The following is a 14,916-nucleotide window of genomic DNA, read 5'->3' as shown; positions in this document are numbered from 1 at the left end:
CTCAGAAGAGTGAGCTACATACCAGGGCCCTGAGTTTGTTGGACATGAACAAGGAAAGAGTAAATTAACAACTGGGTATCTTGGGCAGGGATAAAGCAGCAGATTTGCTGTTTGAGTTGTTACATTATTCAAACATAATGACAGTTCTTCAAAACAAAACAAAACAAACAACCAAAAAACCCCCCAAAACAAAACACCACCTGCTGAAACAGCTGAGGAGATCTGCCATCCCACGTACTCCTATCTGATGATGCTAAATACAAAGATGTTCAAAATATATTTATCTTTATAAAGATATTTCTTTCACCTCATGTGTTGCAGACCATAGAAAATCTTTTCCTTTAGCAGTAGTGTGACTCATCTCCAGTTATTGCAGATTGCCTAGATTTCAGACAACTCCCTACTTCCACTGCTTGGAAGGGATCTTTCCCCCCACTATTAAAACTTTTTCAGAGTGGTATTAGGCTGTTAGGGGTGGGAGGGGTGTCCCTCTTTTTTAAGGAAGGCAGAGTTGTTTGCTTTTTAGCATTTCCTCTGTGAAACGATCCTCTCACTGTTTTGATCTTCAGCTTCTTCACTCTAGCTCATACAAATGACATGAATGTCAATCTCAGAGTTACAGGTGTTCTTTCCTGATGACTTTTATACAAGCATTTTTTGAGGTGAGGCAGATTTCTGTGTGTTTTTGTTTTCCACTTCAAATCATTTTCATCATCTTGCTTTTGAAGGGCCCATTTCATGTTCTGACATCCTTTCCTGTAGGATATCAGCCAGTCCCAAAGAGCTCTCTTTAGCAGCCACAGTCCCTCGTTAGGTCACTATCACCTCTCACTTTCTCTTTCCTACTAATGAGTTTCACTCTTTGCTTAGTTTGTGTTCCTCTTTCATTGTCCCTCAATATTTAGTTAATTTTCAAATTCCACTTTCCTGTCTTCTGTCCTTGATGAAGCACTGCATTGTTTTGCTTTCAGAGTTTCTTAGACCTACCTGAAGCTCAGTTATGATCACTGGACTGTTTTTTCTCTGCTTCAGGTTCACATCATCAGAAAAGATCATCACACACAAGAGTCTCACCACTTCTGTAGCAGTCCAACCCATAATTCCTTCTTGTACTTTAATTCCCATAGGCAGACATTTAAAGCAATTGTAATCATTCATACTGCAGAGGTAAACAGAGTTCTCATGCTTGGCATGGACAGTAAGCTCCCCTGTTGGAATACAGTATGATTGCCAACACAGTGGTATGATTGCCATCTTTAGACATCTGTTTTGGAGTCTCTTATGTTTCATGTATTCATGTTAGCTCCTAATTGGTGAGTGGTTTTTTCCATGTAGTCAGTTATGGTAAGTTTGACCTGAAAGTGTTGACACTGCAGCCTGGGTAGATGGAATATTTTTTCTGTTGCCTTGTGTGTCTTTCTGTTGCCTGTGTGCCTGCACCTGCCACTCTGCCTGAGTTTTGAGTCCTTCCTCACAGTCCATGAGATTTGTTAATAGACCGGATCACTTCTGTCATGTACTAAGAGGTATTTTCTTCCTGCCAGCAAACTTTTGAGGGCACAGACTCCTACAGCTTTCACCAGGAGCTCTCACTTGCCCAAGGGGTCAGCAGTGCTCTCTGTTGAATGGCCACTTTTGAAAAAACCTACATGTGTTTCCTTATTCAGTTGTTTTTACTGGGCTTATTGAGAGCTATCTATGCTTTATCCAAGCTTAGGGCAGGGCAATTGTGTTAAGGCAGAGCGTGCTGACAGGGCAGTTCCCTTGTTTTTCACTACACTAATCAGTCAGTCTGTATGGTGTGCTTATAGGATACTTACACTTCAAATGCACCAGGGCAAGGACTACTCTTTTGTTCCACTTTTGTAGAGATAATTTCATTTGTCTTCCAGTCCACTGCTATGGTTTATGCTAAGATCAATAATACATGCTATTATACTGGAATCAAAGAACAGGTCTTGTTGTTTCACCAGCAGTCGTCTTGGTTGATCTTAAGTGAGTAAGAAGTGTATTTTTCAGAATTGGAACTCTAGTGCTAGAGCTACAAAATCAAAATCTATGGTTCAGAGCCATAAAAGATTTGAATGATTTTTGAAACAAATATGAAAGACAAATATTTACACAGAGAGGAAGACAAGAGTAACTTTGCTCAGCTTTTCAATACCTATCTTTTAGAGCCAAAGCTCCTGGGGGAAAATCTTCAAGCTGTTTTAGGTAGTTCCGGTTTCTTTACAGTACCTGAGAGAAAAATTTATCTCAAGGAAAAGGGTTCTTAAATGCCAACAAACAGACCAGGAAGACACCAGAGAGTCTCCGTCAGGGCTCTCTTGCTCTAGAGTTGAGATGGCTAATTCTGCTTGGGATTCACAGTATGGACAGTTTTTTTCCTGTGCCTGGTGTCTGAACTATTTTCCTGTAATTAATGCCAAATTGTTTCCAAGGCTGAAAAGAGATCACTCTTTTCTTTTAGAAAGACTTGGAAATGGAAGAAGCTCTTTTATACAGCAGCTACATTGTATTAGACCATTCAACCCTGATACAGAAAATCTAAGCCTTTCTCTCCCTGGGCATACCTTTCTGTAGCACTCTGACTTTTCCGACATAGCAAAAGAAAGGGAACACAGAGAGCCAGGAGGAGCTACGGCTTCAGAGGCAGGAACAGTAAAGCCAGAGATAAGTAGACAGAAGTGGCACTAATTCTGTTTTGTGTGGAACTCAGCTCATACTTCCTGAATGTAGCTCATACTTCCTCTGAGACTGGCAAGGAATGCCTATGGGGCTGGTGTGAGCCTGCTCTGTGTGCTAGGACTGAAGCCTGCTTACACTTTGGATTCACTTCAAGTATCTTACAGTGCTTAGATTTACTTAGAAAACCATGGCCACTTGTTTTTCCTCTGTGACACTCAATGACTTTGTGTAATAAGCTGGGTCTCCAGACTGGCAAGGTCAGAAGACACAGCAAAGGGAGGGTGGAGGGATAATCAAAGTACCAGTGATAGGGAGTCAGAATGACAAATGCTTTTCTTGTCAGGAAACCTGGTTTACATATACATGAAACATATCCTGAATTTCTCTGGGGGTTTAACCCAAGATCACACAAAAAATGTGCAGCAGAAGAGAACCAAACCCTTAAGCATCAGTACAGTGCCTAAGGGAAGTGGTTTTGTGCTTGTTTTAGGCAAACCTCTTGATTTAATGCAGATACACTGGATAACACTTGAGAGTAACACCAACCTAAATGCTCTAAGGATAGAACCACATAGAGTGAAAAAACCAGTGAGAAAATTGAATTCCTTTCAGCCTTGTTAGTCTAAAGTGTGAAATGGAACAGAATCAGGGGTTATTTAAAATATACATGCTATCTAATATAAATTATAAAGTGCCCCATTCTTCCCTCTGAGACGCCAGGGAATTGTATTGCACTGCCAGGGAACTCTGAATTGAGTAATAGTGGAATTACTCAAGAGAGGAATTATTCTTTTGGAAAAGATTTGCCACTGCTGCCATTGTTTAGTATTTTCCTTGTCATGGGATACAAAGTAAGCATCTATGGAACACAGGAAATATCCTGCAGTATTTCAGCATTAAAAAATACCAGTGTTCGAAAGGATCTTGGCATTTCTGAGAGGAACTGACTGGAGCATAATTTTACTTCAACTGAAATTTCTATCATTTGTGAAGGATGACTTGCTAAATAAAGGTAATTTCTTTTTTCAGATTCGCGGCCAAACAAAGCACTTCTTACCCAATGCCATTAGCAATGCTACTCAAAAAAAAAAAAAAGAAAAAAGGCACTCCTATTTCTAATAATGCTTTATTTCCTAATATTTTCTGTTTAATTTTTTTCTGCTTTTAATTTACTATTTAACTTGTTCCTTGCAACAAAGGTATGCTGCAACACTACGGCAAAAATACTTGGAGTGTTATTCTTTTTTGAATACAGATTATTTACTATCAAGTACTTATCCCTGCTTTAGTGAAATCTGAGTGATTAGTATTAATGCTAAAGTGTGTGCTGCTGAGCTCTCTCTGGGCAGCAGAAAGGCTGTTCCAATAATCTGTGTGCTCGTGGGCATTCTGTGAGGATCATGAAGAGGTTCAGGCACCAGACAGCAGAAAGGAGGTGTAAGTGTGTAAACTGTTACAAGGGCCTTCAATCTGTTCCATTTTTTATTCCTAAGACCCAGTAAGGAATTTCCTTGAAACTCCCTCCGGTGAAATAAATGTTCCCTGACAAAAACTGAACGGGGGTCAGGCTGCTGGAGTGCTCTGCCTGCTGCTCTACCCCTGTCAGGGATGTTTGCTCTGCACAAATGCATTGTGCATCCACAGCCAGGAATTTCTTGTGTAGCTAGAGGAGACTAAACTGGGTGCTTTTAAAACAGCACATATTCTTTAATCCTGGTGCAGACAGGCAGAGCTGAGTTTTAGTACGTAATAACTAGGTAAGATGAATGGTAGTCCACATGGAAGACTTTCACTAAGTATCCAGCTGTATAAAATGCATCACAATATTGAAACTCCATCCCCTTTGCCTAGTTTCACGTTCTGCCATAAATCAGCATTCGTTCATTAGTGTTTGCTAAACGTTGTGCCTTTTGTCATAAACCTTGGCTCAAGCTTGTATGTATGCCAGTAGATTTATATTTGTATAAATCTGATCTGGCTAAGACTTCTGTTGCTCTTTGTTTGAACACACAGATTCCAGCCTTCGTACAGAGGTTTTACCAGAATTAGTCTGAAGACAAGCTCCAAGACAATCTCAGGGCCTGGCAGCCCCTTGGAAACAAGGGTTTAAAAAATAGTTTGCACAAAGTCCCAGGAACAGAAACTGTAATATTTTACCTCTATTTACCATGTTGCTGGGACGGGACTGAAACCAGAATCTTGGAGCCAACTGTCCCAAACCTTGGAGAAGGTCAGATTCATTAAAAATGTGATATATTGCTCCAAACCAAAACCTGACCACTAATAGCTGTTTTTGACAAAACAGTTCTCTTAAAAAATGCTGTTTTGTTGGACTTTTGACATTTTGCAAGAATATTTTGATTTCAAGGAAAATTTTAAAGGAGAAGGCAAGCAAGCACATTATTTGAATAATGTCAAAAAGATTTGCTTGGATTTTTTTTTTCAAAGTATTTATGTTTCATTATTTTATGATCCCTTACATTAGTATTTTGTAACTTTTATACCGTAATAGAATTACAGTGACATATTCTGGCATTATCAAAATATTTAGCTTACGTAAAATTTTGACCTTACAATTGCTGTAATAAAGGGAAAGCACATGTACATATCTCAGAAAAATGAGATAAAGATGATTTCAACACTGGCCTGCAGTTCAATTTATTTACGTGGAGCACAACGCAGGCAGAGAACTTCACTGACTTCATGCTGATGTCCCATGGAATTGTGCTGCACATTTGATTAAATTTGCTTACTGATGTTCAAAGGAGGACTTTCGCAGGTTCTTACCTCAGCCTGGGGAACTGCAGGCTTCAGTCTCACTTCAAGCCAACATGTTTGCCTGTAGCTGTAGCAGAGAAGTGCTTTGCACAGGTAGGTCCAGTCTCTTCCCACACCTGGGACAGGCTGGGTCTGTGCTGGGAGCAATCATTCCCTGAATACTTCTGCGATGTCATGGCAGCATCAAGGAGTGCTGTGCTGCTGCCCCTGGGCCTCAGGGGATATCTCTCACTTCTCTCCTGATATCTGCCTGGAAAAGGGAAGACACAGACAGGAGGCCCAGCTGTCCTCTCTCATCTAGTCTGCAGTTCCATGAGGGATGTGTCCCTCTCTAATCACACCAACTTAACCACTGCAGGTGGAAGGAGGAGCTATCAAAGACAGCCACCACTGGGACAGAGCAACCACCACCACTGCCTCCCACAGCTGTTCAAAGAGCATCAGTGCCTAAGCTCCAGCTTGACCCAGGCCATGGGCTGTCCTCCCCACATTAGGGCTGAGAGGGACTTCACAACAGGTGGCAGAGAAGCACAGGACAGACACAGCACAGGCAGCAGATGACCCACAAACAAAAGCCAACGCACTGATGCACTGATCTGACTACAGGATCAAAGCTTTGGCCTTTTCAGTCTTTTTCAGGAGTGCTTTCCTGTATTAAGGCTGAGAGAATTGGGATTGTTCAGCCTGGAGAAGAGAAGGCTTCAGGGTTACTTAATTGTGACCTCCAATGCCTACAGGGAGCCTATGAGGAGGATGGAGAGAGACTATTTACAAATGCCTGGAGTGACAGGAAAAGGGGGAATGACTTCAAACTGACAGAGAGCAGGTTTAGATTGGATATTAGGAAAAAATTCTTTCCTGTGAGGGTGGTGATGCACTGGCACAGGTTGCCCAGAGAAGCTGTGGCTGCCTCATCCCTGGAAGTGTTCAAGGCCAGGTTGGATGGGACTCTGAGCAACCTGGTCTGGTGGACGGTGTCCCTGCCCATGGCAGGGGGTTGGAACAAGATGGTCATTAAGGTCCCTTCCAACCCAGACCATTCCATGATTCTATGATTATATAGATCCTTTCTGGTCTTCATATATTCTGAGTAATAGAACCATGTATTCCATAGAAACCAAATATAGTTCCCAATGTCAAAATATATCTGTTACTTTATATGGAAAAAGTGTCTGATTTTGTTTATATTTGGCAAAAAAAGAGTTAATGCCTGATGATGAATCCTTTGTGCTTGGTAGCTCTCGGATTGTGCCATTCTCACTGCCAGCCCAGGTGGGAAATTTCAGGTGCTGTCTCTAAGAGGAATCATTAAAAAGATATTTTTTTTCCTGTGTGGCAGGTTTATCTATATCTCTTTTACTGAAAGGTCTGCAAAAACATCCATGTTCTCACAGAAAACAGGCACCTGCCTTTTTGTTTTCCAGGAAGAAATTTGAGCAGATGGATGAAAAGAATTACTAAATAACACAAAGTCCTGGTCTGAAACTGGCCGGAGACTCCTTACTAAGCAAAAGTCCCTTGATCCCTCTTTGCAGAGCACATGGAACAGTCAGTCACTGGTTTGCAGGTAAGACTCAGATATTTCCTTCTTGCAAAATGTTTGTGAATTAAAATTTCAGCATTAATTTATATATATATATATGCATTTTTCATAGAAAAGTCAAAGTAAAATTATGGGGAAGCAAGGCAGAAGATTCTAAAATTTAATAGACAGAACTTTTCAGTTTTTAAAGGAAATTGCCTAAAGCAGCCATATGTTTACTTATTTGTTTCAATCTCTTTATATTTCATTAAATAGAAAGTTTCCCTGCAGTTACTCTCGCTCTTAAAATTTGTTCAGAAACAGAGAAAGAAAAGAGAATAACAAGTAATGGAAGGGAAAAAAAGCTGCTTAGTTCAAGTACAGAGCAGAACATATGAAGGCATTAAGAGCAGCAATGTGTCTACTGGCAAACTGTGAAAACAAAAAAAAAGAGAGAGATTTTTAAATATACATTGAAAACACATAGATCTGTACACAATAGGATTGGTTACCCAGGCTTACTTTTGCAAATACATAATTAAATATTATGCACAGTGAATACGATCCCTTACTGTGTTTGGTGGCTGCCTCAATGGAAGTAACAGGTAGTTGTGGATTTTTTTACTTTATACAAAACATGATGCCGGAGGAAGACTTACCGGATGGTCTGGCAGATGCTTATGTGCTCAGGCATGTTCACATCCAGTCGTGCACTTTATCTTGATGTCTGGACAAAGCGCCACTAAAATCACAGAACTGGTGTGGTATTGCAGGTCCAGCAACTGAAGTAGGTCACTGCACTAGTCCTTAAGTTTTAAATTTCTTCTCCTGAAAAGGAAGATGTAAACATGCTTGTCATCTACACATACACTTTGCAAGACATCAAACATAGAAACCCAAAGGAACTGAGACAGCATAATCTTTTAAGTAAGAATACATATACATAAAAACATACACCTTTAAAGCTACCTATTACATCTAATGTTTTGCTCGTGCAAGTAAATATATTTATTTAAATGGACTAAAGGCATATTCAGCTTTGTCCAATATAAATACTTACTCTGTATCAGTTTAATCTCCTTGTTAAATGCTTCCCCAAGTTTTGTGGAGTCTCCTGGATTTCTGTTCTTGCAGACATGGGAAGTGTAGGAGCGAGGAAAGCAATGAGGAATTTTGCATGTGAGTCTTATAGAAGAAAATAGATCTGAAATTCCTTCTAAATGTACTGCCAAAATACAGGCATATCTTTCAAAATTCTGAGTTAGTCCCATATCAAGTGATGCTTTGGATTACTAGGAAAGTAGGAACAAACCTTTTAGAAAAATACATTGTCAATAGTGCTTGTAGCAATTGTAGAGAAATGTCTAAAAATTTCCCTGTGCAGTCCACTGAATGCAAGCTAACAGGTCTATTAAAATGCATTTAAGGTTTTAATTTGTGATTTTCACAGAGATGAAAATGAAAACAAAGCACATCAAACTACCAGAACTAAATAAAACAACACAAGTACCAAGAGCTGGTTTTCAGGACAGAGGCTAAAAAGGATTACCCACTTACCCCCTTTCTTATAATTTAATTCTTGTATTCCCCACAACAGACATTTATTTGGAATCCTCCTAATTATAATTCCAATGAATAAAATAATGCCTTGGCCTTGCTATTGGATCAACAGGAGTAATCCTGCTCTGGGCTTTATTACCTTCCAAGGAGCTCTGAAAGGAACACAATTGTTTACGTGTCGGTTCATTTCCAAACTCGGGGCCTTGTTTTGCAAAACATCAGCTATAATGACTAAAAAATTAAAATGAATTTGAGGTTTCCCCCACTCCATGTAACTAATCTATACTTTATGTAGAACTAAGGAAATTCCTTGATTCTAATCTTGAAGGATAAAAAGGCAGTGTAAACTATTTTATATATTCAACGCACAGTTTTTATTGCAGACAACTGTATTTCTACCTAATTTTCTCAACCTCACTATACAGTCCAGTGAGTTTAAATCAATTCATGTATTGTAATAATTTAAGGCCTTTCTGTGTGAAAGGCATGCAGACGTTGGAATCAGGGGTCAGACTTGGTCCTATTAAGAAACAAAACATGTGGGAGTTTCAGGTTTCAGACCAGGTGCTTGAAAAATCGCCTCCCTCTATGTCAACGATGTTTTCTTTCTGGCAGGCCTTTTCCAAGCTTAAACATAAGCAGAAAACCCCATATAGACTGCTGAATATTCTGAAACTTATTAGGGGCAGAACTTTGATTACCTGTTGGGTCTGGAGATCACAGAATCATAGAATATCCTGAGCTGGAAGGGACGCACAAGGTTCATTGAAATCCAGCTCTTGGCCCTGCACAGGAATCCCAGCAATCCCACGGTGGACCTGAGAGCGTTGTCCAAACACTTCTTGAGTTTTATCAGGCTTGGAGCTGTGCCTACTGCCCTGGGAGATTGTTCAGTGCCCAACTACCCTCTGGGGGAAGAAGCTTTTCCCAAAATCCAACCTAAGCCTCCTCGCAGCTCCAGCTGTTCCCTGGAGTCCTGTCGCTGGTCACCAGAGAGCAGAGGTCAGTGCCTGCCCCTCCACTGTCCCTCGTGAGGAAACTGCAGGTGGCCGTAAGTCTCCCCTCAGTCTCCTCCAGGCTGAACAAACCAAGTGTCCTCAGCTGCTTCCCCTCAAGGCCCTTCACCATCTTCATAACCCTCCTCTGGATGCTCTCTAATAACTTGAATGTAGGTTACAACCTTCTCCAGTCATATTCATCTAGTCTGAGATCTTTGTAAATAAAATTGTGTTGTGCTTGCCATCAAAACAGAGTAGGGAAAGGGAACAAATTTCTACCTATGGCTGGCAGACAGAATGAGACAGTTCAGTTTGTTAATAAAGAAGGAAAGTATATTTGCAGCCACCAGGTAATTCAAAAAGTGTTCAGAAACTAAACTGAGCTGTTTCTCCTGTGTTGAGTGTAATAGTGTGTCTGAACAAAGTGAGGTGAAACAATATGCTGTTCACCATTTTTCACCAAATGTTAAGGCTGGTTTGGTCTCAGAAGGACAAGACACACACACTCTTGTCCAAAGAAACAAGTTTTCTGAATGACAAAAAACAGTCTGTGCCTTTTGTCTCTCAAAAACTGTCTCCAAATAATTAAGTTAGAGGACAACAATAGTAACTATTATAATCCTATGTAGCTCATAAAATGGTTGCTTTCTTCCAGCAGCTGTCCAAACAGCACTATGGGAATTGTTTGGCAAAAAAACATCGCCTGGCTCACGTCCCTGGCAGAATTGACAGCATCCTCACCACTCCAGGGATTGTCTCTTCCAGTGCTGGTTCAGCCTTCAGTGCATCCATGGAGCACAGTGCACAGTGACTGAGCCCATCACCCCAAGGCAATGGTTCTGCTGGTGGCAGTAGCAGAAGTGCTGTTGGTGCTGGGTTTGGCTGTGGAGTCCCACTCACTCTGCTCACCCACCGCCTTCTACAAGAACTGCTGGATCCGACGCTTCCCAGGCCTCCGGATTGACCTGCAGGAATCACAGAGGAGGGGAGCCCGGATGCTGAAGGTTTATGCAGAAGTCTCACCCCAACAGTGCAGCAGAACCTGCTGCCTTCTGAAGAATGGTGAGTGTTTATTGTCAAGATTGTGGCACACGTTAAAATTTACATCACGGCATACAAGAAACACATTTTGGGTAATGTTTATATAAACATTCCTTTATTTGAAGAAGAAATGGGGGAGAGGATCTATGCATTTTTTTGAGGCAGGAAAGCAGAGACACCTTTTAACTGTTCTCCCATTTTCAGTCCCATAGAAAGGAAATTGAAAATCTGAGTTTTCTGGAAGACTACAGTAGAAACATGTGAAAATCTTAGGGTCTGCTCTGAAATTTTAGGTCTGTGTTACAAAGCTTATAGACAATGCCAACATTAAAAGAATGACTCTTCAGTATTCATCACCATCTACTCCTGTAGAGAACAACCAGTGACAGTGATTCCAACACCACTTTTTTTCATGGAGTATGGCATCAGAAAGAGGAGGGAATGCACAATTTTCCTCTGAAATACAAGAATATTAATTTCCTTGGAGAAAGCACTCTCTTATTCTGTGTTCGCACCATGTTTGTGGTGCAAACCAAGTATAACATTAATATGAACAATAAAGTTATAGCAATAAATGATAGCAGTTATTGAGCTGGCAACCCCTTTTCCCTAGCCTTGTAAACTCAGAATAAAAATAAGAAAAATCATTGTTTATTTTAAGCCCAATACTGTACTTTGTATCACACTGCACTGGTATGCTATAGGAGTATATTTTAGGAGAATACATGAAGTGCATGTCTGTAGTGCCTAAATTTTCAAAACTCACAAGACTTGAAGAGGGTTTTGGATATGGAGGATGAAAGCAAGGAACCAGTTACTAAAAAAGTCAATATAAATTTTGATGAAATTTTGAATTATGAGCAAAAATACGACCTTGACAATCTGACAGTGACATAACTGCCATCAGCATTCCTGGGAACAATCAAATTCTGTCTTAAATAATGTGAGGAAATAAAAATTTAATACATTTCAGCAATGTTCTTCCTATTTGGACAACAAGCTTTTTCTCATAGAACAAGGTACTGGATACCTTACAGAGATAATTAATGGTAACTTGGAATCTCCTTTTTATATTCTGACATAGTCAAACAAAAATTTGTTACAATCTTAACTAAAATAGAGACAGTAGAGGGCATTTCAACGATACACTTTAAATCAGTTATTATTTAATCAGAGACAGATTTAGAACACAGGTGGCTATTCTGGTCCAGATGTAAAAAAAGAATATAATCATAAGTAGTTCTACTTTTTTGACTGTATGCTCAATTAGTTTGCATGATAATGAGAGACCCACAGTATTTGGTTCTCTCTTCCCATAGGATCTGGCCAGAGCTGCCCAGTATTAATGATCTTCTGATGTTAAATAACATAATAATGTGCAAAATGCAATGGTCATTCTTCTGAGAAGCTCAGTTTTATTCTTTACGGATTGTAGTTTCCTGCAATCTAGCAGTGTTCTACCATGGAGCCATCCACGAGAATAGGAATTGCCTGCACATGTCTTGCCCAGCATTGGAAAGCTGCATCCTGAAGGCTGGAATCAATGTCATTTTGTACAACATCACAACAGGTAATTAGGCACCTCATTTATAAAGGCTGAAAACACAGCAACTAGAGAAAATGTTAAAATTATACCAAGTCAGCTGCTGTGCTAGAAGATGTTCTGAAGTAACATGCTTCTGAAGTAAAAATGCTTAAGACTTTTTCCCTTCTTTACTATGTACCTCCAGCTGAAAATACTTCCCCCCTTTCTCCACTCAGTGAGAAAAAACCTTAAAGATAAAGCCTGCTCTCGAGATTCATGCTCTGAGTAACTTATCAATACTGTTTGCCCAATATTTGGGCAAATACCTACCAGGTCTGAGAGACTGAGTGTGGAGATTGCCACTGCTCCATGTCCCCAGATCCAAGCAGTAGCAAGGCTGAAAATTTATTCTCATTAGGCATATGCACAAAGAGCACACGGGTTACACAGCCAAACACATGAAGCAGGCACACAACCACAGGTAGCACCAAAAGCCTCATCCTGCTTTTTCTAGCTCACAGGATGGAGATCTGTTAGTGAAAATATATATATACACATATATAAAATGCAAACCTACCCAGCAGCTGGGCTGAGATGCTCAGTCTGCCCAGTCTGGACCCCAGTCTCCCCAGTTGCTGTCACCTGATGTTTGAGCCCCAGGGGTGCAGCTTCCCTCCAGCTGCTGGTGCAGACTATCGCACACAGAGCTTTCTGGGATTTCCCTACCCCCAGTAACCTAGATCCCACCCTTTCCTCACCTTTGGTTCCTTCCCCAAGCATCCCATAATAAGTCTTGTGCAATCCTAAAATGCACTTCCCTCGCATCCCTTGAGGTCTCCCACAACCTCCAGTCCAAAAGGTGCTGATGGGTATTATTTGGGCTCCCTGACCTGCCGCTGTCTCCGTGTAGTCCTTTTGTGGGTGTACAGACAAGCTCTTATCACACAAAACTAACATTGCTATGATTTCGTAGGGATTGATCCAGATCTTCTTATTTTTGAAAAACTGACATCCAAAGAGCCAAATATTCACTCCTCACTGAGTGAATACGAAAGGCAGAATAGCACAAAGACTACCAAGGGGGAAAGATGCCAACACCACAATGCCACATCAAGTTCTCCTCTGCTCCAAGCTCCAGCCTCTACCATGAGCCATGGCTTAACATTAAACACTTACACCTCCAGCACAAGCCTCATGGTCCAAAAAAGCGAAGTTACTACTTATTCCAGGGCAGAAACTTTTCCAACAGATGACCAATTTGCTAAGAGGACAAGCACAACTTCAGTAAGCACCAGGCAAGCCACCAGCTCAGACGAGAAGACCGAGCGCTCAACTTTGACATCCAGGTCTGCCAGTGGAGTATCCCACATGCCCACTCCTCCTCGTCTGAACAGCAGCAAGCAACACTTGAATGAAACCAAAGGCTACAGTGGTAGGAATTCTACTTCGGAAAATGAGGCACCTGCTTGGGAAGTGTCAGCTCTGGGAGTCTGGTTGATTCCTGTTGTTCTTTGCTCTTCTCTCCTCTGCCTTTGCTGTTGCACTGTTGCTCTCACGACAGGGCGCTGCAGCAGCAGGAGAGGTCAGTATAAGCCCATAAGGAGAAGAACAAAAATGTCAAGACAATTCATAAAATATACTACTGTCAAAAGTAATTTGTAAAACACTTGTCAGCATCCTTTCTATGGAACAAATAGGCTTTTAAAAATGCATCCTATATACCACTTTATTTCTTTTACAGAAGCAATGATATTTTTTTCATAATATTTCAGTTATAATTTAATTCTTGTCAGATGAAACACAATTCCCCTGCCTCTTTAGCTAAGAAGTACACACTCATAGCTCCCACTGTGTGCTCAGAGGTGTTCAAGCATGTTTTGGTTCATAATCTGATGCCAAGTGATGTCTAACAAACAGTGTAACACTTTCCCTAATTTAAGAGAGCAGGTTCACTGCAGCTGTACCTATTAGCACATCTATGTGTCAGAATATTATTTAATTAGTAAGATTAATGCAGTGTTCAAAGACTAAACTGATGAGGTTGTAAGGCCATGTGAATACCTAGTTACACCTGAGCAGATTTCAGAAGAAAAGACCTCTCTAAAATTATATTTTAGTCCACATTGATCAGCACTGGAACTTAGAAAACTGGAGTTTAAAAAACCCCCTTTTTATAGTATTTTATTGACATAATATGCTAATTTGTATGTAATAGAAGAGAGACTGACACAGGATAAGACCATTTTAGAAGGGTAGTGTTATTTAATCAGTTGAAATAACACAAAAGAAAATTCTTCTATTTCAGCTAGAAAACTTAGAATTAGGTATGATTTGTTTTTAAGAGCAGTCCTACGCTTATGTATGAAGTGATAAAAACTCCATAGGTGTGACCACTTCATGATGTACTTTAAATTTGAACAGCCTTTTATCATCAAATTGTACTTTCCTAATTCATAATGCGGCTGAATCTAGTCTAAATATCAAAAAATTTCAGCTAAGAATGATGAGACCCCAAGGGCTCTTCTGAGTTACAGTTGACAAGTATTCTTTTCTAGTTTTTTGACACCAAAAGGAAAGGAGCTAGGAGGAAGCAACCAAAATACTCTATATTTTATCAAAGGATGAATGTGGTGATATTGTAAATAAAGAATGTTTATTATCATCTTAGGGTAATCTTCATGGACCTGACCCCAAAATGTAAAAGTCTCAGGGGTGACTCCTTTCATTAGGAAACAAAGGCACAGGTGCATCAGAGGAGGAACTCGGTTCCTCCAGCTGTAGATGCCTGGGATGTGCTTTGTGTC

At 40.4% G+C, this 14,916-nt stretch overlaps 1 protein-coding gene across 4 annotated transcripts; it reads left to right on the top strand.

Annotated features, from left to right (window-relative positions):
* The first annotated feature begins 5,881 nt into the window (after positions 1-5,881).
* MANSC4 (MANSC domain containing 4) lies at positions 5,882-14,843 on the top strand. 4 transcript variants are annotated; one of them, XM_017832861.1, is made up of 6 exons: positions 5,882-6,292; positions 6,806-7,033; positions 8,123-8,167; positions 10,205-10,608; positions 12,023-12,157; positions 13,086-14,843. In XM_017832861.1, the coding sequence occupies exons 4-6, from the start codon at positions 10,380-10,382 to the stop codon at positions 13,772-13,774; spliced, it is 1,053 nt and encodes a 350-aa protein (XP_017688350.1). In that variant the 5' UTR covers positions 5,882-6,292; positions 6,806-7,033; positions 8,123-8,167; positions 10,205-10,379; the 3' UTR covers positions 13,775-14,843. The 4 variants fall into 4 exon arrangements, with proteins under 4 accessions (XP_017688350.1, XP_017688351.1, XP_017688349.1 ...); XM_017832862.1 differs by lacking the exon at positions 8,123-8,167; XM_017832860.1 differs by lacking the exon at positions 8,123-8,167 and having other exon boundaries at positions 10,202-10,608.
* Positions 14,844-14,916: the final 73 nt, after the last annotated feature.

The sequence above is a fragment of the Lepidothrix coronata genome, unplaced genomic scaffold, assembly GCF_001604755.1.
Source record: "Lepidothrix coronata isolate B3197 unplaced genomic scaffold, Lepidothrix_coronata-1.0 Scaffold208, whole genome shotgun sequence".
Classification (NCBI taxonomy): domain Eukaryota; kingdom Metazoa; phylum Chordata; class Aves; order Passeriformes; family Pipridae; genus Lepidothrix; species Lepidothrix coronata.
The sequence above is the reverse complement of the archived record's forward strand: the minus strand, read 5'-3'. Positions and strand labels throughout refer to the sequence as shown.

Excerpts from the sequence above, each read along its gene's own strand:
- MANSC4 (XM_017832862.1), top strand. The coding sequence starts at position 10,380 with ATGGTTCTGCTGGTGGCAGTAGCAGAAGTGCTGTTGGTGCTGGGTTTG. Across the intron at positions 10,609-12,022 it reads CTGCTGCCTTCTGAAGAATG|TTTCCTGCAATCTAGCAGTG; the intron begins GTGAGTGTTTAT and ends TACGGATTGTAG. Across the intron at positions 12,158-13,085 it reads TTTGTACAACATCACAACAG|GGATTGATCCAGATCTTCTT; the intron begins GTAATTAGGCAC and ends ATGATTTCGTAG.